At 41.7% G+C, this 25,682-nt stretch overlaps 1 protein-coding gene and 1 pseudogene across 1 annotated transcript in view; both read right to left on the reverse strand.

Annotated features, from left to right (window-relative positions):
- Positions 1-9,891: 9,891 nt before the first annotated feature.
- Positions 9,892-25,682, reverse strand: part of SLC35F4 (solute carrier family 35 member F4) — a 157,197-nt gene continuing 141,406 nt past the window's right edge. The window contains exons 5-8 of the mRNA XM_045823079.1: positions 17,053-17,178; positions 14,827-15,019; positions 12,320-12,409; positions 9,892-10,276 (exon numbers count right to left, since the gene is read on the reverse strand). Of these exons, the coding sequence (XP_045679035.1) occupies positions 10,035-10,276; positions 12,320-12,409; positions 14,827-15,019; positions 17,053-17,178 (651 nt within the window). The 3' untranslated portion in view covers positions 9,892-10,034. The remainder of the gene's footprint in view (positions 10,277-12,319; positions 12,410-14,826; positions 15,020-17,052; positions 17,179-25,682) is intronic.
- LOC123808432 lies at positions 25,226-25,663 on the reverse strand (annotated as a pseudogene).

Raw genomic sequence — 25,682 nt, forward strand, 5'->3', positions numbered from 1 at the left:
CCCTGGCTTTTACAATCAAGAGCATAGTAGCAGGGTTACAGTTGAAAAAGATATGGCATGTGTCAGAGAAAAACAGCCATGGATCTAGAAGATTCTGATTTAATCACACTGCTTCTGACATCAAGTCCTCTCGATTCTCTCTGGCCCCACCATCAACCACAGCAAGTCAGATTTAATGGATGTGAGCAACTAACATTGAGCCATTCTTATGATTTATTAACTCACTGCACCTCCCAGCAGCGTGATGAATAATTCGTGTGGCACTTAACACACAGAGGAAAGAATGGAACAGTTCATTTTCCATCTGCCAAACCTCAGAGTCACTTTTTGGCCAGTCAGCTATTATCTGATCAATTGACCCCTCAGTTAACTGTGCACCTTGGCTACAAGATAGTTGAGGTGAAATGAAATTGGCATATTCCCTGAGTCAAGGCATTCACACTGAAGAAAAAAATTCATTTCATGAACCGCAAGATTTTAAAAATCACTACTGAGCAAATGGGTAGTTTAAAATGATGCTCTGGTCTCTAGCTTAATTTTCAACTTTTCTGTATTTTAATTGTATTAGTGGTATGCTGTTTTAAGGAAATAGTGCTTTATTTACATGGTGCTTTGCTGGGCACAAAACTTTCCTGGTTTATCTGTAATAGCAGAATTCTCATTTCTCTTTTTTATCCAAATAAGAACAAAAACAGCAGAAGAACATTGGTTAGAGGGGAAACAGCCAAAAGTTCCTGCTTATCAATTGGCCAGTTTGTATAGGCACTGGCCTTGAAATTCAATGGCAACTATGATTCACTAATTTGAGAAGAGAAAAGAAATGCTATGACTTTTGTGAAAAAACTAATGCCCTTGGCCAGGATGAGATAGAAAGTTAACTCTAGTGAAAACAAACAAATTAAAAAGACAACAAAAATAGTGAACCAGGAGTCAGCCTGGTTTAGGCCAGCAATCTATCACAAGCTAATGTGTAATCTCGGGCGGGCCATTGTTACAATGTTGTTATTTTTTCTGAGATATAAAGGTAGATTTGCTGGGACATTAATGAAGCTGAAGTTCAGGGCCCCTCACTTTCATGCTCCAATATTTTTAACAAGTACCTTTTTAACAAGTGTGAAGTTAATGATTTCCGTCTACCTCCCTGGAGAAGATGCAGTACACACATCAGGAACTGCATGACTTTAGAACCGGAGGATCAACATTATGAACATGGACTTTTGTATTATTTTTAAGTATATTGTATTGATTATTCTATTACCATTGTCTCAATTTTCCCCCTTTATCCCTCCTCCATCTTGCACTCCCCAACCCTTCAGCTTCCCTCCCCACTTAGTTCATGTCCCGTGTTGTACATATAAGTTCTTTGAGTCCTCTGTTTCCTATACCATCTTTTACTTCTCCCCATCTATTTAATGCCTACTGATTATGCTTCTTCTTCCCTGTACCTTTTCCCCCCATTCCTCCCTTCCCCCTCTCCACTGAAAACCCTCCATGTGATCTCCATTTCTGATTCTGTGCCTGTTCTAGTTGTTTGCTTAGTTTTTTTCATTGTTTGTCTTTTCTTTTAGGTTCATTTGTTGATAGTTGTGAGTTTTTGTGATTTTACTGTTCATATTTTTTATCTTCTTTGTCTTAGATAAATCTCTTTAACATTTAATATAATAATGGCTTGGTGATGATGAACTCCTTTAACTTGACCTTATCTGAGAAGCACTTGATATGCCCTTCCATTCTAAAGGATAGCTTTGCTGGATAGAATAATCTTGGATGTAGGTCCTTGCTTTTCATGACTTGGAATACTTTTTTCCAGCCCCTTCTTGCCTGCAAGGTTTCTTTTGAGAAATCAGCTGACACTCTTATGAGCACTCCTTTGTAGGTAACTGTCTCCTTTCCTCTTGCTTCTTTTAAGATTCTCTGTTTGTCTTTAATCTTGAGTAACTTAATGATGATGTGCCTTGGTGTGTTCCTCTTTGGGTCCAACTTCTTTGGGACTCTCTGAGCTTCCTGGACTTCCTGAAAGTCTATTTCCTTCGCCAGATTGGGGAAGTTTTCCTTCATTATTTGTTCAAATAAGTTTTCAATTTCTTGCTGTTGTTCTTCTCCTTCTGGCACCTCTATAATTCAGATATTGGAATGTTTCAGGTTGTACCAGAGGTTTGTAAGAGTCTCTTCAGTTTTTTGAGTTCTAGTTTCTTCATTCTGTTCCAGGTGGATGTTTATTTCTTCCTTTTGTTCCAAATCATTGTTTTGAGTCCTGGTTTCCTTGGCACTGTTGGTTCCCTGAATATTTTGCTTTATTTCATTTTGGGTATCTTTTATTTGTTCTTTCATTTTTCAACCAAGTTCAATCAGTTCTGTGAGCATTTTGATTACCAGGGCTTTAAATTCTCCATCAGGTAGGTTGGCTCTCTCCTCATCACTTAGCTCTCTTTTTGAGGCTTGGCTCTGTTCTTTCGTTTGGGCCCTATTTCTTTTGTTCGGGGCCCCTGATAAGTTTTAAGGGGGCGGGGCCAGAGGAATTCACCTGGGCAGGGCAAACCTTCTTGCTGCACTGCCTTGCTGCCAGTGGGGGAGGGGCCGGGGAGGGAATAGTGCGACTCACCTGCTTGTCTGTAGCACACTTTCCAATGGACTCCTGCGTCAGACTGGGAGTTTCTCCCACTGCAGCAACCGCTGTAGTCCACAGTCAGCTCTGACTCTCAGTTTCCCCTTAATCAGCACCACCCTCCCAGCCTGCCACTGGGCCACAGCCAGCCCTGCCCCCACAGTCCACTGCCTCATCTAGATTTCTCTCCATCCACTGCCTTACCAGTTTGGTTGTTCTGTTTCTTTAATTCCATGGTTGTTGGAGTTCCATTCAGTTTGATTTTCTGGCACTTCTGGTTGTTTATTGATTTTAGCTTGGTTGTTATCCTCCTTTTGATTGTGTGAGGAAGTAAAGGGTTCCTGCCTACACCTCCATCTTGGCCAGAACTCAATATGGGCTTTTATATTATTGTAGGTGCAGAGAGAGGAGATAGGGACACAGAAGAGACACAGATGTGCCAGAGAGTTTCTTGGAAAGCTGAGAATTGAGAACTAGAAGTTAACATTATTTTTAAGACTTGGTATAGCAATGGTATCTTGAACATAGTACTTTTTCAAGGCCAAAGTTAGGAAGAGCTTTAGAGTCCAGCTCAAATATAATAGATGATGTTAACATTTCCAAGAGAAAAAGAAAGCTATTAATCAGAAGCAGGTGATCAACTCAAAGCAGAAAACACTGCAGTGTCTGTTCAGCACGGGGGAGGGATACAGGATCGTGTGTAGGGGGTAATGAAGGAAAAGGGAAACGTGTGTGAAAGGAGGGAATTAAACTGATGTTAGCTGACAGAAATAGGATTGGTAAAAATAAAAATATAAGTAATGCTTAAATATTACAAGTCAAAGTTGGATTTTATAGAAGGTTGTATAAAGAAGGTGAAAACTGGACACATTTATCATTAAGATGAGTTAATATGAATAAAAAATAAAACAAGATAGAAATTTTGGTGAATGTGTTGGATAAATCACATAACCAGTATCTACAGCGTTGTTGGGACTTTCAGAGTGGGCTTAGCCAAGGACATGGATGGAGGTAGAGCAGAGGTCTTGGCAAAGACTGAATGTCAGTGCACCACTTAGAATTACGCAGATAAACGGAACCCCTAATTATATTATAAGAAGAAAATCCATGTGTAAGGGAAATAATCAGGGAAGGATTAACTCTAGACTTGTTAGCTATGCCTTAAGGGAAAAGACATTAAGAAGGAACTTGCATAGCCCAAAAAATAAGCTCATAAAGAGGTCTGTCTGCTGGATACTTCTGGGTGTATGTGTACCTGTATTGACTATTTTGGTCATAACCAGTGTCTATAAATCAAGGGTTGGCACATCTATGATGTCTACTTGTTAATATCATTAACTGAAGGGAGTTTCAATTTGGGATTTAGTAGAACACATTCTGCAAGTGGACTTGGGATAGAAGCAATTTTACCAGTTGGTTCTCTAGATTCCTCTCTTTACCACCTGCAATAGTACAGCAAGGGTGAGCTCATCTTCACAAGGTGGGTGGGGGTGGGGAGAGTTGAAATGCAAATCACAAACAGAAGGGAAGAGTTTGAATCACATATCTGACTCTCCTTGCTCTGATTTCAGGCTCACTAAGCAACCTTTTCATGAGTGCTCAGCTTCCCAGGCAAAGATTTGCCTCTTAGAGAAAGATTGCACTGGTCTTACTAATGAGTTTCCATCCATATGACAGTTCAATTTATGATTTCAATGAGTCATTTTCCGTTTATAGCCCAGCGATCATTAGTGGCTCTTAGACTTGAGCATGCATGGGAATCACTTGCATCATGTGATCATGTGCTAATTTCAAGCAGGGCTTATTAAAACCAGATTGCTGGGCAATCTATAATGTGAGCCACAGATGCAAATTTGAAAGTTTTAAAATTTCTAGTAGCTACATTAAGAGTAAAAAGAAACAGGTTAAATGAATTTGATACTATTTTTATTTAAACCAACATATCTAAAATATTTCCATTTCAATATGTAATGACTATAAAGCTATTAATGAAATAGCCTACATTCTCTTCTTCATACTAAATCTTCAAATCTGGTGCATTTGACACAGCACATCTCAATGTAGTGCTCAATGAAGCTATATTTCAACAGCTTCAGGTGACTAGTGACTAACATATCGAACAATATGGTTTTAGGGCCTCTGAATTCTCTGAATTAATCCCTCTGGAATAAAGCACCTAAATTCACACTATTTTGAAAACTCTGTCAGGGGTTTTCAGAAGAACCGCTGAAGCCCATTCCTGGAGCTCAGATTAGAATTCTTGCTCTTAAGGTGTCCACAGCTCCCAAACGATCTGGTGTTCCTGTCTCCAATGACAAAGCCAATAATGACACAGTAACCTCTGCTTTGTGACATACATGTGGGGGCGCATGGCTTATCAGAGCCTTGAAAGACAAGGCACTGCTAATTCTGTCCCTGGTTTCTTGGTGTTAGCACCCCCACACCATTAGCTCCTGCACTCTTCTGTTCTTACTTCACCTTCAGCTGCTATGGGTGGTGGGTGTGGGGAGAGAAAAAGAAAGAAAAAGGATTAGAATTAATAGAGATTTCTGTTCTAGCCTGCCAGGTCCACCAGGATCTCCTGTACTAGGTGTTCTTTGTACTTGTGTCAAGAGCGTATGATTAAGAAAGAGGATTTGTACTTAAATATCAGAAACATTCCAACACTTGGCCGGTTATACAGTTCACTCTTCTATCACTTGCATTGTCCTTCTCCAAATGGGTTGTCCTCTGGTGCATCCTGACAAAGCACCTGCACAAAATTAACAGGCGTGCAAAGCCTGGGTGAGCAAAATTGATTGGCCTATAATTTGTTTGCGAAGCAATCAGAACGTGGCTGAAGTGATTTTAATTTCAGAGCCCAAGTCACCAGTCTGTTTTTTGACAGGCAATTAGTTCCACTGGCTGGGCCAGCATGCCCTGGCGCGGTGTGCTGAGGGGAACTGGGTAAATGGGGACGGCGTAGCCTGTTTTGCTGTGTCCAGTTGTTTCTCGTGCCAGGCTTCTTTTGTCTCTCCAGCTTATTTTGTGTAAAATTCTCTGCTCTGCACCAGGTCCTGTGACTGTTGAGCATAGTGCGGTGGCTAAGTGCTCTTGATAAGGACTTGGAGGAAGATGAACAGAGGAAACCCTGACAGTAGTTAATAATTCTAGATTGTCTGGCAATGTGTTGAGCTCTTCTACATGTGATTTTATTTAATATACCAACAGCCTCAAATGATAGGTATTAATATCCTCATTTTACTGATGATGAAGTCGAGGGGCACAGAGAGGTTAGCAGTCAGCCAAAGTCACACTTTTCAGAAGTGCAATCGGGTTGGGACCCAGGGGCTCTCCTCCCTGAACCTTGCGGCTTACCCTGGAGCCATTGACTCTTGGGCTTCAGGGAGGAACCAGGTTTGGATGAACAGGCAAGACAATAGCAACCTCAACAAGGCACTTCCACCCAGGAGGGTGGGGACTGTGTCAGTATCCTCCCAACCCAACCGAACTTGACTCACTGAAGGTGCACATGAGCACCTGGGAGGCACGGCCGTATTCGTTTGGTGACTGGAATACATGACCCCATCTGATTCTCGCCACGACAGCGAGAAGTAGCAAGGAAAAGTATTATTATCTTTATTTATGACTACTTTACCAGAATCAAAGGGAGTATCTCACACTCCCAAAGTGATTTAAACAAATTTCTGAGTTGTTGTGGTTTTAATTATTGTGGTAACAACTTGTCTATTAAGGCTAAAGTTGCTAGAAGCAGGGACCATTTCCTATACATTTTGTAACCCCTTGCTCACAGCGCAGACAGAGGACGTGTCTGTGATGACGACTGTTCTAGCAGACAGTGCTGCTCTAGAGACAGGCAAAGGCCAGCTGGTGATCATCTGACATAATATCCTACTTCAGAGCCAGAAGTGGAACTTACTATTATTTTTGAATGAATAAGTGAAGGAATACCGTAATGGAAGTGTTTTCTTAATATAGACTGAGCTAATTACAGTGATCAGTCATAAGGTGAATTAGTGCTTTCCAGGGTACCTGACTCCATTTTTCAAAATGGATCGTTAAACAGAACAAAACAATTCATTTCTTAAACATGTCAAAATACAATTTTAAATGTCGTACTAAGTAACGGCAAGATGCGGGAGTGGGTTAGTCAGTGATTACTGCTATTTAGTGGTAATTTAGAAACAAAGCAAGAGCAATGTTTGTACCCATATGACATTTAAGTAGTCAAAACCAACTTGACTTAAATTATGAATTAACTCATATTTATTAATAATATATTTCATTTATTTAGTGAATCTTAAAGCAAGTCATGGTGATTATTTTAGTTAATGTCATGTTATCTGTCTATGCCAGGGGACTAGCATTGTCTTTCCAAAAAAATGACAGAGCAATGAAAACATGTTAAAGTTTTAATTTACCACAATGCCCAGCCAGCAGGTGTGGTATCCTGAGTCCCCTGTACTTGCCCTGTGATTGTCTCACTTACACTTTTAGGGACATTTGAATTTAAAAAAAAAAAAAAACCATAATAAAACCAATGTGATAAAGGCTTGGCTTCTTGCACTAAATTTCCCAGGAAGTGCAGATTATCTTCAATTGCTAGCTGTTCTAACCAGCCTGTTAGGGAAGGAAATGCCTTTTACCAATTTAGTGAATTGGCATTTTGTGGAAGCACAGCAAAGGCTATGGCACGGCTAACCCTTTTGGTCTTTAACTAATCTCATCTGTGAGCCTTCCTACCCTCAGCTAAGACTGATATGATAGAATTTGTGTGAAATCACCCATTCACTCATTCTTTAAATGTCTGTAAGTTCCAGGCACTGTGCTGGGAACACAGTGACCAATGCCCCATAGTCCTGCCTTCAAGGAGCTCATGGTCTACTGGGAATGCAGAGAAGCAGACTGACAATTACAGTGGTGGGTGGTCAATGCCATACTGCTGGAAACAGAGGCTTCTAAAGAAGCCACGTCATTCAGCATGGGGGACAAGAAAAGGCTTCCTGGGAAAATAAGACTAAAATCTTGTCATGAAGCCTAGGTAAGGGTTATTCAAGTGATGAGAGAGGAAAAGAGAGTACAAGAAAGAGAGCATGTCTTTTTTTAAAAAGATTTATTTATTTATTTATTTATTTTCAGACAGAGGGGAAGGGAGGGAGAAAGAGAGAGAGAAACATCAATGTGTGGTTGCCTCTCACAGGCTCCAAACTGGGGACCTGACCCCACAACCCAGGTATGTGCCCTGAGTGGGAATTGAACCGGCAACCCTTTGGTTCACAGACTGGTGCTCAATCCACTGAGCCACTCCAGCCAGAGCAGGAGAGCATGTCTTGATTGAAGAACTGCAAGAAGTATAGTGTCACCAAAGCATAGGGTTTCCTGGGGCCACACAGAGTGGTGTAGTGGAATAAGGCCCTGGAGCTGTATTGTCCCATATGGTAGCGAGTAGCCACATAAATTGAATTTCAAATTAATTCAAAGTAAATAAAATTAGAAATGCAGACCCTGAATTGCTCTAGCTGTGCCTGGAGAGCTCGATAGCCACTTGTGGCTACTGTGTCGGACAGTGCAGATAGGGAATAGTTCCATCATCTGGGGAAGTCCTGTTAGATAGTGATTCTCTGGTGGCTCATGGGCAGGGGCCATTTAGTGAACTTTGAGTGACATGTGGAGGTGTGTGGGCCTTATCCTGAGGACAATGAGATGTCATTGAAGTATTTTACACAGAGGAGTTGAACGATCAAATTTATATTAGAAAAGCCACTCTACAGAGCACAAAAGGGAGAGAGGCAAGACTGGGAGTTGGAGAGACCAACGTAAAGAGTGTCTTTCATTCATCAGGGAAAGATGATTGGGCCTAGAATAGGTAACATTGCAGGGAAGTGTATAGAATCAAAAAGTATTCAGAAAGGGAAGCAACAGGACTTATGGTTTAGATGTGGAGGGCGAGGACAGCAGAAGTTAAGGTTGATCTCTGGCTTGGGTAGCTAGTGATTGATGGTACCATTAACCTAGACAGGGAACAAGGGAGAGGAAGGAATACTGTATTTCGCCATGTATAATGCTCACCCATATTTTGTGCACATTATACACAGGATTACTGTACCCATGATATGTAATCATTATACCCATGTATAATGTGCATCCTTATTTTTCTCTAAAAAATTTGGACCAAAAGTATGCAGTGTACATGGCAAAATGCAGTATGTCTGGGGAGGAAAGATGATAAATTCAACTTTGCACTTGAACCTGAAGTGAGCAATGAGGTAGCCAACTTAGCTTCCAGAAGGCATTTGGACAGTCTAATCTGAGGCTCAGGGACCAACTGGGGCTGGAGATGTAAGATTTTGAAGCCACCGCCATCTAGATGACATCTGACGCATGGGAAGAGATAAGACCCCTATGGGAAAATGTGGAATGAGATGCTAAGAAAGCCAAGGACAGAACACTGATAGTGATGAGATCAGCCTAGGAAAAGAGACCCAGAGAAGCAGACAGTGAGGGAGAATAGTGGATCTAGGAGAGGAGACTATTTTAGGTAAAAAAGGAGTAGTCATCATGGCAAGTGTTGCAGAGAGGACAATCAGGTAAGGGTTGAATGGTGTCAATAGGTTTTTCAAAAGAGAGGTCACTGGTGACCTTGGTGAATGACGTTTTGGGAGAATGGTGGGGGCAGAAGGTGGATTGTAGTGGATTCAAGAGTGAATGGGAGTTGAAGAAGTGACAGCAAATATAAATGACTCTTGCAAACAAACTTGGTGGCGAAGGGCTTTAGAGGTGGCTGGTAACAGATGTCCTCTCTGTCACCACTGTGCCATTTTCAAATGTCTACCTCCTGTTAGAGATATTTGTAACCTCTTTGATGCTCTGTACTACTCTAAGCACATTGGAAGTACAGATGGGTCTTCTATATCTTCACATCTTAGTTTCTAGAGTAGGTCTTGCATACAGAAGAAAGAAGGAGCTCTGTTGATATGTTTAATTACTTTCTAGTTTTCAAATTTAAGGCTCTTACTGGACTTAAATGTATAAAAAGTGTGTATCCTTTTCATGTGTTTTCCTCTCAGGCAACTTTCTCTGAATGAAAAGGTCTCGATTCTAGGTGGGAAAAAGGTAATGACAAGCCCATAATTTAACAGAATTTCATGTTTTCAGGAATTTTTGTGAATTAATGGGAAGGAAATTCCACCCCCCGCAACCCCAGAAGATATAGAACAAGAGTGAATATGTTTTAATAAAAAATTTTATTATGATTATTTATACCAGTTCCTTGATACGCATATAAATGTAAACTTTTATTGTTGGCATTATTTCACATATTACTTATCCAAATTCAGAGTTAATTATGTCATGTGAGTATACAGGTAGTGAGAAAATTTTATTATATTCACAGAATATACATACACGTGCATTCACAATGTGTTTCTCCTTAAGCCAGTGGTATAGACACTGCCCCATTGACCCTGCTTCTACTTCTCAGGTGCACACTGGAATCTGTGAGGTCATCCACATGCTCCTCACTCTTCTTTTCCTTCAGGCTGTTGATGAATTTCAGGGTAATTTCATCCCACTCCTCTGGCAACAGCATCAGCAGAAACCCAATGCAGATGATGATGGTAGCAGCCAGACGCACGACGTTGAATATCACCTCCTGCTTCAGGAGATCCACAGCTAAGTAAGAAATATCAGGTCAGTCACTGTCTAGGACTATCTCTAAGCTTTTCTAAAAACAAATGTCCCAAGTCAGAGCTACTTCTAGAGATTTCCAAAGGTCTTCCTTGTTCTTTCTTTCAAGCTCACCTTTCCTTTTTCTATACCAGTGTCTGTGGTGTTCCCTTTCTCTGCCTTTCATTCCTTACCTCTGAGTCATACTTATCCCTTAAGGCCCCTGTGATCTGATCTAATTACTTCTTAGAACTTTTCCTCTCCATCCCTTCAGAGTTAAGCTGGTTAATGTTTAGGTCATTGGACATGCTATTCTTTTAAAAATTTTCAATTGAGGTAAAAATGATATAACATAAAATTAACCATTTTAAACTAAACGTAGTGGCCTTTAGCATATTCACCACGTTGTGTAATCATCACCTCTCTCTGCTTCCAAAACATCTCCATCACTTTAAAATAAAACTTCTCACCCATTAAGTAGCCACCAACCACTACCTCCTACCCTCTGGCAACCACCAATCTACTGTTTGTTTCTATAGATTTACCTATTCTGGACGTTTCATGTAAATGGAGTCATGCTATATGTGATCTTTTGTGTCTGGCTTCTTTCTTAGCAAGATGGCTTTGAAGTTCATCTTGGTTGTAGCATGTATTCGTACTTTCCCCCTTTCTGTGGCAGAATAATATCCCATTTTATGCATCAAAATTTGTTCATCCATTCACATGTTGATGGATATTTATGTGTTTCTGCCTCAGCCATTGTGAAGAGTGCTGCTACTTACATTCATGTCCAATGATATTTTTGAACCCCTGTTTTCAATCTGGGGGCTATGTACCTAATAGTGCAATTGTTGGTCACACACATGCTGTTCTTTTTTCACAGAATGCCCTTCCCTCCTCATACCCACTTCATCCAGCTAAACCCTCCATTTAGGTTTCTTGCAGGGAGACTTCTTGGTTGCCCCTCCTGTGAGCTATCAGAGCATTCAGTACATACCTCTGTCAAAGCAATTCTCTTTTGTCTCTCTCTTGATAACACATAGTCCTGAGAGCAGGGACTGTGCCTTGCCCAGGATCTCTCACCAGGGTTATCACAGCTCCAGGCATATACTGAGTGCTCAGAAACTACTTGTTGAATGAATGAATGAATGAATCCATGGATGAATGAATACACTTTCTTGACAATGCCATTCCTCCCTAATATTCCTTTCCTCTGAATATCTTATAGTCTTTGGAGTCTGTCACACAATTTGGCATTTAATAATAAATTACTTTGTAGGGTTCTAAGTAATTTAATGTATGGTGGTCTCATTTTCCAAATGCAGGTGTAAGCTTCTTAAGGGAACAACATCATTTTTCCCTGTATCTTCTACAGTCCTCATCCCATAGTAAGTGCTCAATAAACACCTTCTGATTGTCCTGAGGCAAAGAAAGATGGAATGGAATCATGGCATTTTAAAGTTAGGAGGACTGCGCAGTCATCCAGATAACCCACTTCCCTTACTTGTTCCACCCACAGGTTTTATTAGGAAGATTATCCTGGGAAGACAACTTCTCTTCTTGTTGCAGAAGTGAGTCAAATTGCTTTTTTCCTATCTCTATTCCAGAGAGCCATCTGCTGCGCCCCCTGGGAGAAGCTTCTGCAGCTCCACAGGGTTGGTCTGATGGGGAGCCGACACCCTGAACTACAATCTCCTGCACTTTCCTTAGTGACGTTTTCCTTGAGAGTCCTATGCTGGGATGCCTTTTGTTTCCATAGGATTTCCTCTAAAAATACCACAAAATTAGGTTGTCAGGAAGATTACATGAAACCCAAATGATACACTCGGTATTTAATTCTAAAAGCACAACCAAGTAAAAACAGTGTTTATAGCTACAGATTTTAAATCTGTTGCATAGTTATTCTGTTGATGCCACCTTCATGATATTTAAAAACATCTTCCCAGGCAGGCAAGGCACATGATTCACAATTGCTCAGAGAAACAACTCAGGGTGCAAAACCAGCGTGAGCAGGAGACTTACTGTGCACACGTCAAATCATACCAGTACCTGCATTTCCAGGAACACTGAGCAGGGTCCCAATGGAGATTAGGATTGGGTACGTCAGCACCACGCCGACATTCACCAGGATGTTGAAGACTGTAAAATAAAGGAATATGTTGAGGATATTGGAGGATAAAGGGAAATTGATATGCTGGGTGCTTTCCTTTTTAACATAAAATAATCGATGTCTGTGCTAAACATGCCTCTTAAACTGTTGGCATCTTTGGTCAGTTAATTCTCTAATTTTGGATACGGATGTATGTGTATCTCACCTGAAGTGGGCTTCTTGTGTTTCTCCTCTGCCACTCTGGCTGCCTGACCTCCTGCCTGCTGGCTGACAAAGGGTGTATGGAACAAGTGCAAAGAGGTGGGATCATCAATTCGATATGCTGGGATACTACACCCACTGGGGTGTAGAGACCATGCTGTTGGTGGGGAACCAGTGTCTAGCCGGCATGGGCGCTACCCAGCCTAGCAAGCTTGCTCAGAGGCATGTATAAGATATGTCTGGGGATGCATGTTAGGGGAGGGCTACTTTGCAACAACTGGAGATCATGTGTACACAGATGGGGCCACAGCCAGTGAAATGTTGGCTATGATTGTCCCCAGTTAGATTGGTTTGGGTCAGGAAATTGTCCAGACACTTTTCATTAGGATGTTTGATCTTGTGGAAACATTACTACTAATTTCTACTTAGCAGAGGTTATGACAGGTCACAACCACATATTTTTGGTCTTCACATGTAGAATTCAAAGGATCAACAATTAGTTGAAGTGTTTCCTGTCTTGCTTAAGACCTCCCCTTAGGGCCTGGGCCAGAGTGTAAAAAGATGACTCTGCCTATGAGGGAAGAAAATAAGAGCTCTTTTTTCTTCTAAGAATTGCTGTGCTGCTTCAGATTGTGTTTTGGATTATGTCACCTTGATAAAGAAAGTCAAGTGAGGGTTAGCAGATGTCTTATAGGTCAAGTCTTGTGGGTAAATGTGGAGTTGGCAAAGGGGGCAGACTTAGGTGGTGTGAGGAGAGAGAAGCAGCATGAAGAGGATTTGATTCTGAGCAAAGAGACACTGGCCCCTGGGTGGGGTGTTTGCTGGGCTGGAGAAGGGTAGGCTTGTTAGTTTCCAGGTGCCGCTCATGTCAAGTTACAGCAGGGGCACAGCCCGGACGTGGGAGGCCCCTGGTGAGGCAGGCAGCCTCCGAGTTACAGGGAGCTGGGAGAAAAAATATTAGAAAGAGTCCAGGTGACTTTTTCTTGGTCATCGACCAGGCACAGCCTGCTTGGCTGAGCCATCAGGCCCAGTGTTGCTTTGTTGCCTTGCTTAGTGACCGCTATCTCACATTCATTCTCTGTACACAGCTAGAGCGGGCCATTTAAAATGCAGATCTGAGCCTGTTGCCTCCCTGCCGAGAGATTAGTAAGTGGATTTCATATGATCTCACTTATATGTGGAATCTAATGAACAAAATAAACTGACAAACAAAATAGAAATAGGCATGCATACATGGAACAGCCTCACAGCTGTCAGAGATGAAGTGAAGAGATTAACCAAAAAACATTTGTATGACACACAGACACAGACTACTGTGTGGAGATAGCCAGAGGGAGAGGGGTGTTGGAGGTAGGTGGAGCAGGGCACAGAAGCAGCGTGGGGGTAGAGTGGGGACAGAAAGAGACTTTGCTTGGGGTGATGGGCACATGATGCAGCGTGCAAATGGCGCTTTATTGAGTTGTACAGTTGAAACCTGTGTGGCTTTGTGAACCAATAAATTCAATTAAAAAGTAAGCGGATTTTAAATTTAACTCTGACCCAGCTGGTGTGGCTCAGTGGATTGAGTGCCAGCTTGTGAACCAAAGGGTCAAGCTAAAGGGTCACCAGTTTGATTCCCAGTCAGGACACATGCCTGGGTTGTGGGTCAGGTCCCCAATAGGGGGTATGCGAGAGGCAACGACACACTGATGTCTCTCCCCCCCATCCCTTCCCCTCTCTAAAAATAAGCAAATAAAATATTTAAAAATAAATAAGTAAATTCAACCCCGTCAATGTGGCTTTTCAGGTCCTTCATGACTGGCTGCCTCCCGAATGTCATCTTCCTCTTCCTCCCCACTGCTCTTGCACTCAGTGCTCCAGCCACTTTGAACCACTTTGCATTCCTTGAGTGAGAGTGTCCCTCCCGCCCTCGGCCTGACACCCCATGGCACAACTGGAACCCAAGAGCATCATACAGTACAGCACGGAGAATGGATGAGGCTGCTTGCAGCCCCAGGGTGATCAGAGTGGCCTGGACCTCCAGCTCGCACTTCAACCCCTGGGAGGCACACCAGTTGGAGAGCTCTGATCAATCAAGCAATAGCCTGCAAAGAACCTTCCAAATTCAGTAACATGAACCAACCTTAGGTAAGTTTGGGAAATAGAGAATAGAGGTACTCAAGGAAAAAATCTGATATGAAAATTTAACTACCCAAGGAAACTTAAGTGACACAGGGAATGGAAGGCAAAACCTGGGGTCACTTACCCAGCCACAGCCCTGCCATCCCGCAGAGACAGCCCCAGGGCAGAGCCGCAAAGGAGGACCAGTGCTCCACCTTGGTGAAATACAGGATGACTGGGGCGAAGGAGATGAAGATTAAGTTGAAGAAACCCACCGTGGAGACAAAGTGTGCTGCTTCACCGAAGTTGGCACTTCCAAGAAACATCTTAAACAAAACCTGGAATGGGGAGAAACTCGTAAGCCACACAGTGGGAGACCTTGCTGCGTCAGAAGGGTGAGCTCTATTCACCTACCCAGGGGGCTAACTGACCCGGTGTTTATCCTCTATATCTCCTTACCTGCCACCTCCGTGACATCCAATGTGGTGTTGAGGTAAGGAGCTAAAATGTGTAGCCTTCATGCGGAACAGCAAGTACCATAAAACAAATTCCTTATGGTGGTGGAAACCACAGGGACGCTGCACACTGTGCTGAGTGCCGTGTCCCGTGTGGTGGTATAGGGCGAGTCATAAACAAAAGCAGGGAAACCCAGAAAAATCTTCTAGATTGAGATGCTGTCAATTCTTCCCTTCAAGCATGGGATTCATTTCACTCTTGTTTTGACAGATACTGAAAACCATATTGGACAGGGAGAGCTTGTCATGTGTTGCGATAAATAACAATGATGCCTTGGATTTATAAGTACTTTTCTCTCAGAGCTTAAAATATTTTCACAAACACTGTTTATTCTTCAGATTAAAAATTCTCTTTCTCTGGATTGTAAATCTGTGGACAGAGAAAGATGGCAAGAAGGAGTGAACAGTTAACCTAGTGTCGCATGTCAGAGTGGGGAGGAGCCAGGTGTCTAGTCCATATATCTTGCTTTTGTTAACCCCTTCACTTCCTACGTGAGTCCTCAAACAATGGAGAATGAAGCAGATCTTCTCTGTGGCGCTCATATGATTCTGTGCATGTCAGCAAATACTACCACTCCCATAGTGGATCCACCTGTAACATGGTCAGGAGAATCCTGTCTATCAGATGGCCACCCTGGTCACATAGCAATGCCAGATATTGCTTTTAATTTCCATCGGACTTATTATTATTTGTTCTTTTGAGAGACTCAATCAAGAGACCTTGATCACACGCTAGCCTCTGGTCACGTCAGACATCTCAGTGGAGTCTCAGTTGGGGGCAGGTTAGACACTAATGGCGACTGAGTGAACACTCGTCAAGCTTGTCACACAGAATCAGTGGGCCAGGAAATGCCAGGATGGAAACAGACTCCGTGTCCTCTGAGCCGCAGTGCTGGCAAATAACCAGAACAGGCATCCAGGAGAGAGGCAAAGGGCATTTTCTGCCTTTCAGAGAGAATTTTCTCATTCGAACACCAAGAGAGATGAAAGTACAATAGTCCTTTAGCTACATCCAGAAAGTTGGCTCTGAAATGGGGAGCTTTGGGGCATAACCTTTTAGATCTGCTCTCTTAGTCCTCACTTCTGAAGTTAAGGGCAATGATTGAATAGAATTTTCATTGATGACAGCAGTTCCAGGAGAGAAAGAACGGTGAGTACACAGTGCAGGCCAGGAGTATCCTTCAGAGGGGAAGAGAGACTCTTCATTTTGCTAATAACATGAACTTCTGTGGCACAGAGTTAATATGTAGCAAAAGGTAACCTCTCAAATGACAGCTTGTTTATTATTTTTAACACCTCAATTGGAGTTAAGATAATAACCATAGGTAGTCCAATTAAAGAAACATAGAGGGGAGAGGTCTTTCTCGGCCTCTGCTACAACAGACTGATGAGGCAGGAGGGGTGGAGCCACGGAGCAAGGGCCTTGGACTTGGCTAGTCCGAGTTTTAGTTTTGGCTCTATCACTTCCTGGTTGTATGACCTTTGGCAAGGTACTTAATGTTTCAAAGCCTCAGTGTCCTCCTCTGTCATTCAAACAATATGATCACACCAATTGCAAAAATATAAAAAAATTTGATGCCTCCATATTTCAGAGCAAACAATTGAATACTTCCTGGAAGTTGCTAAATGCTTCCTCCACCTCAGTCCCCTCTTTGAAGTCAGGGATAAGCACCTGTGTCTCATGAGGGTGCAATCACAATTTTCTGGCAGGTGTCCAGCGTGTAGCAAGTACTCAGTAAACGGTACTTATTCAGCCATCTTCAGTTTTTCTGGCCAAGATTTTCTCTGTCCCTCCTTTATTATTTAAGTGTAAGCTACAAACAACAGTTGACTATGTAAGCAAGTGCACAACATACCTTATATAACGCGGATGTAGAGGCTGAGCCCACCGCAAATGCCACTCCTACGATCGAGTCCGCATGGAAATTATCTGCATAAGCCATCATGACAATGCCTGTAATTGCCATTATTGTGGCAACTATCTGTCGAATAGAATGCAAAGAAATAAGAAAACAAACAAAAAAACCCAAAACCTGATGACTCCGTATCCCTGAGCAAGCAATTGAAGACTTCATGAAAGCTGCTAAATGCTTCCTCAAACCCAATTACCTCTGTGCACTGCTGTTCAATTGTAGAAGGGTCTGTATTAACAAGGAATCAGTATACTCATGAGATATCCAGGCAGAGAATATAAGAGCTGCTCACGTTCAAATCAAGGACTAATGATTCTAGTTTAACTTTTTAGTTCAACTTCGTAGAGATTTATACCCATATTGGTGAACTACAGTTAGTAGGAAGTCAGTTCTAAGCCTTTTCATCTATACTGTTTTATTTTTCTTCAAACAGCACACATTTTAATCAGCTCCTTGGATCAATGCATGTTGGTGAAGACTTCCACACAACCAGAACTTGATTAGGGAGACTTTATATTGATGCAGCTAAGAGGCAAAATTCAGGGTAAGGGGTAAAAAGAAAGTGGGTAAGCTCACAATGGTTTGTAAGGAGCAAGCTTGCACTGCCACTTGGAATGTCAAATGGAGGCCAGTTCTTCCTTTTGTTTTCATGTAAATTAAGCCACAGAAAGGTAGTGTTATTTCATTGTTCTGTAACATGAATCGCATAAAAGTGCACTGTTCATCATTTCATTGCTATCATATTGGTCTACTGTAAGTTGATATGATACTTGGTGCGCTTAAAACAAGAGTCAACCCCTTTGTGAAATGCTGATTTGCATCTGTTTCTGTAAATGTCTTCACCTGGAGCAATTCAGACATTTCAAAGTTGCCTCACTGACTTTAAAACCAGGATGCCACTTTGTGAGAAATTTAAACATATGTGGCAATTAATTTTGTTAAGCTTCAGTTCTGAGTATTCCCAAGTAAATCAATTCCTCTGTTGAGCTACAAAAGCTACATCAAAAGCTACAGATCGCTTTTTCACATGGATTTTTTTGCCCCTCTGAACATTTTTAGTGAATTATTTATTACAACAAAATGTAGATCTTTAACAAGTAACTGTATGCAGTGTATGATAATGATGACACGTGATTTAGATGCTGCTAAAGCAACTCTTTTGTTAATAACCACCAAAAGCAAGTGCACAGTTGGTTTCAGATCCAGCTCCATACTAAAACGTCTTTTATGGAAAACAGCAGGAGAACTTGAGAACAGACGCTGACATGTCAGCGGTGAAAAACTGCCTTCATAAAGTGGGATCCGGGAGGCTGCTTGATGGGAGGCGTTTCTCTTGCTGAGTGAATATCATATTCTCCGGAGCTGCCAGGCATGTGTTCTAGTTAGACTGGGCCTCAGACTGCAGGGAATAAAATTTAATACACACACCATGAGGTGTCAAGGAAATTTTCCAAACAAGAAGTAATAGATTCATAAATAAACATGGTGAGGGGGTTATCTAGACCTGGAAATTCTGGGAGGGCTATCATTTTCTTTGATTTGTGGATTTATAGTTCAGCCAGGATTTGCAGCAATTCTTTGGGCCGTCTGATTTCAGACAACGGAAAGGAACATAAGACCTTCGCATTTTCTGATCCGTCTTTGTGTTTAAATAATGTCCATGGGTTAAAGTATTCAGGTGCACACATAGATCTCCCTCATAAGACTGAACTTGAAGGATAATAAATTTGAATTAATATTTGTGGGTTGTTTTTTGGGAGGCCAAGCGACAATTGTATTTTCTTGGTCAAATAAACACAACAGGGTGAAAAGAACACAATGTTAATCCTAATGATCTTTAACATAATGTGCTGTTTCATGTTTTAAATTATTATAAGTTTCCATATAATTCTGGGTCTAGGGAATTATGAAAACAAACAGCCCATACAAACAAACAAACAAACAAAAAAGCAAAAAACCAAATCATTGTCTAGAAAGGGATGAATATTTAAAACTATTATCCCCAGGATCTGACCCTAGTTGGAAACTGTTCTTTTCCTGAGTCACCCATTAGTAAAAATGTATATGCATAATATGACTATTGTAAGTTTTCTCAAGACAGGAATTAGACATGGACAAAGATTACATAATTTTGTAGCGATTCCATATTAGAATAATAATGGGCCTCTTTAAATCTCCATTACATTTCATATTCAAGTGCTTGTGAAAATATTGGTCTGGATGATGTAAATTGGCATATCAATTACAGCAGTGTCTCTTTCAATTGCCTTCATGGAGAGAAGCATTTTTCACTTCAGGGGGTCAGACAACACTGTTAGTTAAGTTCTAAAAGCATGAAAATCTGAATATTTGAGATGTTAGCAAAAATTCTTCTCTATGGTATAAACAGTAGTTTATAGGTTAATAATTTACAGGTTTATATAGGTTTCCTGGGGAGAAAGATGAATTAAATTATTTTCCATTTTTATTTAAATTTCACAGCTATCTCATAGAATAAGTTCTCTGTGGCCAGGTTTTAAGAATTTTCCAGTATGCTTCTTATCCACACCATTGGAACTAAGGGAAGGGATCTTGGCTGATCTAGGAAAATGTTGCGTGGAAGTCCCCTGTGGAGTGGTCGTTTGGATGGTCCTGGGGTGGCGCGGCTTGGCTCCGTCAGTTCATTACAGAGTGAATACACTTCAGATTTCCCGAGAACAAACAAGGCAAGCACAGATCTGAGTCATGTGCATTTTCAGAATTCACCAGTCACTAAGGAAGGATCAACAGTTTGTTCTTAACAGAAAAACACAAAATGACTCTTCTTGGGCTCAGGACACTGGAAATGCGCCTGCAGGAGCAGTGGCTTCACTGTTGAGTCAGAGTGCTCATATGTGCACGCCCGCACGGCGAAACCACAAAAATGCTTCTGAGCACTTCAGTGTGCACAGGAACGGATCCTGTGCTGAAAACTCACCATCTCCTGGTGCCACCTGCTCGGCCTCAGAGAAACTTGGCCCTCCTCACAGCCTGTTCCAGGTCCAGCCCCTTCACCAGCCAGAGGTGTCTAAATGAGATGGAAAGCCCACCACTGCCATCACTTGAGAATGTTTGGCACGAGAGGGTTAGTAATCACAGTGGCCGCGGAACTGACGATACCTCACTGCTAACTGTCTGACCCTCTCAGTCCTTTCCCATCGTGGTGTGACCCCATGATCCCAGCACGCCACTTGGGCAACATCACCTCCCAAGACAGCTACCTTCCTCTTCAGTCTCAGCCCCCTCTGAGAGTCTCCACATCAACTTTCTGGGCCAGTTGGAGGAACCATGAGGCTGTTCGAGCCTGTTCCTGAAGCCCAAAGGCCAGAAAGGTGATCTCACTGGTCTATAGACCGCCTGTGGCCCTGCATGGAAGCCAGGCTTCTTTCGCCTCTCAAAGAGTTAATTTGTACAGATAAAGGCTAGAGAAGTGGTTTCTGGCTAACAGTTTTCTTATATCTCCACAACCTCCTCTTTGGGCTCAGCCCTCAAAAATCACAAGGGTTCGGCTTTTTTCTGGATCTCCACAAAGATTTCCAGTCTCATTACATTTACTGTGTTTCTCCTTGACAAATGATTTCCAGAATATTTATTTGCTTAGCAATATCAGCTCTTATAGAGTTCAGGGCATTGAAATGAACTTTTAATTGCTTCTTTTTCTATTTGTAACCCCCAATAAATTACTTAATTTGCCTTGTGGTCAACTCTCTTTCTGAAGCTGAGTGGAGCATGGAGGAACTCTACTGACTCACACTGGACCTTCGAGTCTCAAGACTAGAGCTGCCTCTGAAGTGGAAGGCCTTGAAGCTACACTGCCAGCAGGCGGTCCTCAAGTTCAAGAACAAGGGACAGCAGCTGAAAGTGGGATACTCATTAGTGGCTCAGCCAATGAGACCTGCTTATCCTATTCTCTCTGAATATATTTAGATACAGCCTGTTTTCAAGGAACCATGGCTATATGAAATCCTGAAACACGTTTGCCCATTACTTTTAAGGTTTCATAAAGAAGAACCATCTGTTTTACTCAGATCCAGTGAAATTGGCCAAGACTTGAAGTGAGAGAAATGCAAGAGGTGGGCAGTCTATAGCTGTCCAGACACTGTGTGTGCGTGAGCGGTGAAGGGTGGCTCTCTCAACTGGTCTAACACAAGGGGTGCAGACCCTCAAACTAAGATTCCCTACCACACACACACACACACACACACACACACACACACACACACACACATTTATTTTTATATAAATAAAATTCATCTGAAAATTGTCCCAGTGGGAGACTAAGATGAAAAAGAGGAAAAGAAATGCCAGAAGGGAAGACTGAAGAGTGTATGGGAGTGGACAGAGTGGACCTATTGGCTCCACCTGAGTGAAGGGGCTATGGATTCCTGGTGGACATGAAACCGGAGTCATTACAACTCAGCTTTCTTCTCCTGTATTAATAAATCTCCTGCAAAGAGGGGGCTGAGGGGATGAGCTCTACTGCCCATCCTGTATTGTCTCCTCCAGGAACCATCAGGGTTCTGGACAGAGGATTCTGCACAGCACTTGAGTGAACAGTAACTGCATAAATGTGAACCAAAGGCAAGATGGAAACCAGAGGTCACCTTGGATCCTATCTAAATGTGTAACGTTGGCACAAATCAGTAGCAGCTCAGCTCCAGTGTCCCGATGTAGAGCGCTCTGGAGCCCGATTTTAATTCAGAGAAGTGTAGTTCAAGCAATGAAAGATTCACTTTAACTGACATTCTCTGGTGGGTCCTTGGTGGCTGTAGGAAAGTCTCTAAAAGAGCCCCAGTTTGGGAAGTTAACTGCATAGGGACCCAATTAGAGCTAGAAAAAATGTGGGTGCCAAGCCAAAGAGGCATGATTTCATCTCCTAAACCTGCTAAGAAGGCTGGGGTCTGCTGAACCATTCACCACCCACCAGTTTTCTTCACGTGTTCAAGGAAGTTTAAAAAATGAAGAAAAAAAATCATCAATTAGTAATATAAAAAATAAGGGAAGGACAAGATCTGAAAGAAAAAGTTTTAACTTCCCAGTCTGACATTTATTTTTCACTGGAGTGAAATAGATACTGGTGATGTAGTAAAACAAAAAACAAAAACCAAAAAACAAACAAACAAAAGCAACAACAGCCAGGGGCCCATTTTCTTTGAGGAAAGCCTTTTTTTAAAAAAATTAAGGGGGTTTCTCTGCTTCTCATGAATTTTAAAACTCTAGCACCACAAGACAAAATATTGGAGATGGGAAAACACCCATTTTCAAAGCTGCAAGAACTGGATTCCCACCAACATCTTTGCAATTTAAAAAACTGATCTTTTAAAGAATTTTTCTAATCTCTATGGAATGATCATATATCAGCTGCAAGCAACTACTCATGAAAGAGTTTGCTAACACACTGAAGTTTATCAGAAAATTGTTTGAAATGATTTCATAACAGAAAACTAAATGTAAAACCACAATGAGATACCACTTCACACTGGTCAGAATGGCAATGATAAACAAAGTAACAAAGAACAAGTGTTGGAGAGGTTGTGGAGAAAAGGGGACCCTAGTGCACTGTTGGTGGGACTGCAGACTGGTACAAGTACTATAGAAAACAGTATGGAATTTCCTCAGAAAACTAAAAATGGATCTGCCTTTTGACCCTGCAATTCCACTGCTGGGATTATATCTTAAGAACCCTGAAACACCAATCCAAAAGAACCTATGCACCCCAATGTTCATAGCAGCACAATTTACAATAGCCAAGTGCTGGAAGCAACCTAGGTGCCCATCAGTAAATGAATGGATCAAAAATCTATGGTACATTTACACAATGGAATTCTACACAGCAGAAAGAAAGAAGGAGCTCCTACCCTTTGCAACAGTGTGGATGGAGCTGGAAAACATTATGCTAAGTGAAACAAGCCAGTCAGTGAAAGACAAATACCATATGATCTCACCTTTGACAGGAACCTAAACAACAAAACAAAGAAACAAGCAAAATATAGTCAAAGACACTGAAATAGAGAACAGGCTGACAGTGACCAGAGGGGAAAGAAGAGGGAAATTCAGGGGAAAATGGGAAGGGTTTACAGGAACAAATTTAAAGGACACATGGACAAAAACTAGGGGGAGGGTGGTAATGGGAGGGAAGCGGGATGGGTGGGCGGGCTAGAATGGGAATAAAAGGCAGAAAACTGTGCTTGAACAATGATTAAAATAATTTTTTAAAAAAGAAAACTAAATGTATAACAGATTTCCTTGTCATCTATACATCAATCAGTAGTCCAAAGAAACAAACAAGAAGTAATTTATAACACCAAATTACTTTTTATGTGAACATTGATGATTATGACCAACCAGTATCCTGAGTCAACCCATATTTACTGATATTATAACTAAGGCATCCTTCATTCTGTTGATGGTGTTATTTTGACATAAAAAATAGAAGTAGGGGAAATCATATATTTCCTCTTAAATGTGATCATTCTTGAGATTAAGCAAGTAGACCTATAATCCAAAAATGATTTGTTTCTAAACTACTGCAGCCATAGAATCAGTCAGAAATATTAATTTTAATCTGATGACTACTTTAACTACTTAAAAGAGAGGTCCACGTGAGGCGGCACTCACAGGCCGGTGCTGTAGGTTACTCGTGGGTGGAGCCAATAAAAACCGCATTTGTGTTGTCAGTATTCTGTGTGCCCTCCTTCAATTTCTCAGATCGCCTAATTATGCATGTTCTCAATACGTCTCAGGAGGACAAGTATTGCTGACTGTCAGAAGGCAAAATGCTGAATACCTTCTGGTGCTCCTCGTACCACATGGGCTGATTATTGGCATCGTTAAAATTACGCCTCAACATTCTTCTGAAACATGGCATGAAATCATTCCTAATGTTCCGCAGTGAGAAGTGAATTCTTTCCCGTCAGTTAAAAAGAAGAGCATCTGACTTCCACCAGCATGCCTGACAGTCATGCTTACCGTTTGTCATCTAAGATATCTTACTTTACATATATATTTATAACAGTTACTTATTGGCTACTCAACATGTTTCCTACAGCTGCTATAGTAATTTCCTGAGGCTACTGTAACAAATCACTACAAACTTTGTGCCTAAAAACAACAGAAATGTATTCTCTCACAGTTCTAGAGGCCAGAAATTGAAATCCGGCAGAGCCACACTCCCCATGGCAGGGCGAGGAGAGAATACATCCCTCGCCCCTTCCAGGCACTGGTGGCTGCCCCAGTTTTCCTGCGATTGTCGCCACATCACTCTAATTTCTGCCTTGTGGTCTCATTGCCTCCTCCTCTTCTGCATGTCTCTTCTGTGTGTGTCTCTTTTAAGGATCCTGGTTGTTGGATTTAGGGGCCACCCAGATAAGCTAGAATGATCCCCTCTTTGCAAGATCCTTAAATTAATTATGTCTGCAAAGACCATTTTTCCAAATAAGGTCACAGTTGCACAGTCTTGGCATTAGGACATGGTTACGTATTGGGGGTCACCATTCAACCCACTACAGATCTTAGTTTTAACATGGCAATGGTTTGTAGCCTCTGGGCAGGTTTCCTAACCCTATGATTTAAATATATTATATAGTTGAGGATTTTTCCCTTAAAAGACCTCAAAAAAACACCAAACATGTTTTGACAGGACCTCTTACATTACTAGGTTCTGTAGTTAGATGCAGTCATTCACTCCGATGCAGATGATTTTCTCACTGGTCAATCTAACAGTCAATGCATGATTTCCTTTTGGTAATCAGATGCCACTGAGAGGGCAGAAAAGCCTTAAATCTCCTCTGTTTTCCCCTCTTCTAACAAGGCCCCCCAAGCTCTCATGGATCAACCATGGTGGAGGTAGATAGAAAAGGTATGACCTCATAAACATGAGTTCACTTACTATTCCCTCAAATATCTGCTAAGCCCCTACTTTGTCCCCTGAATTGTTCTGATAGAGATGGGGGCAGAGCTGGATTCAGGGCAGATGCCTAGGGCCCCATGATTAGAAGGGCCCCATTCTTGGTTTAATGTTCTGATGTTGCCATCTTGACATTGTTAATAATTTTTTTTTCATTTCAAGTTTTTAATTAAAGCTGTATATAAGATTACATTATCCTTGCATCTTCTCAATTGTTTCTTGCTTGCATTTGCCCCTTTCCTTTCCTACTTGGTGAGATTTGGCTTTATGTTCAAGGATCTCTTTGCGGTCTTTGTCCAGCTTTAGTCTAGTGATGACCGCCTTGCTGGGGTGAATGCCCACATGAACAGTTGTGCCATTAGCTTTCTCCCACTGCACTCATTCAGTGAAGCTGATGAATTTCTTCCTGTAAACCTGGGCTACTTCACTGATTTGCTGCCCCTTGTAATATTCTTGCACAACCTGAACTTCATCATTCTTTCGGATGGGCGTAGATGGAACATTGTACTTCTGTCTCAGCTCTTTGGAAAGAGGAGAAGACAGAATTTTCCTGTGAATGTGGGAAGGTGCATTGAAATGCCTTCTATGGTTCTTGCTCTGGTCAGAAGTCATAAAGGGATTGAACTTCATTTTGACCACTGGTGCCTCA

Source organism: Phyllostomus hastatus, unplaced genomic scaffold, assembly GCF_019186645.2.
Source record: "Phyllostomus hastatus isolate PE091 unplaced genomic scaffold, TTU_PhHast_1.1 phas_scaffold_501, whole genome shotgun sequence".
NCBI lineage: Eukaryota > Metazoa > Chordata > Mammalia > Chiroptera > Phyllostomidae > Phyllostomus > Phyllostomus hastatus.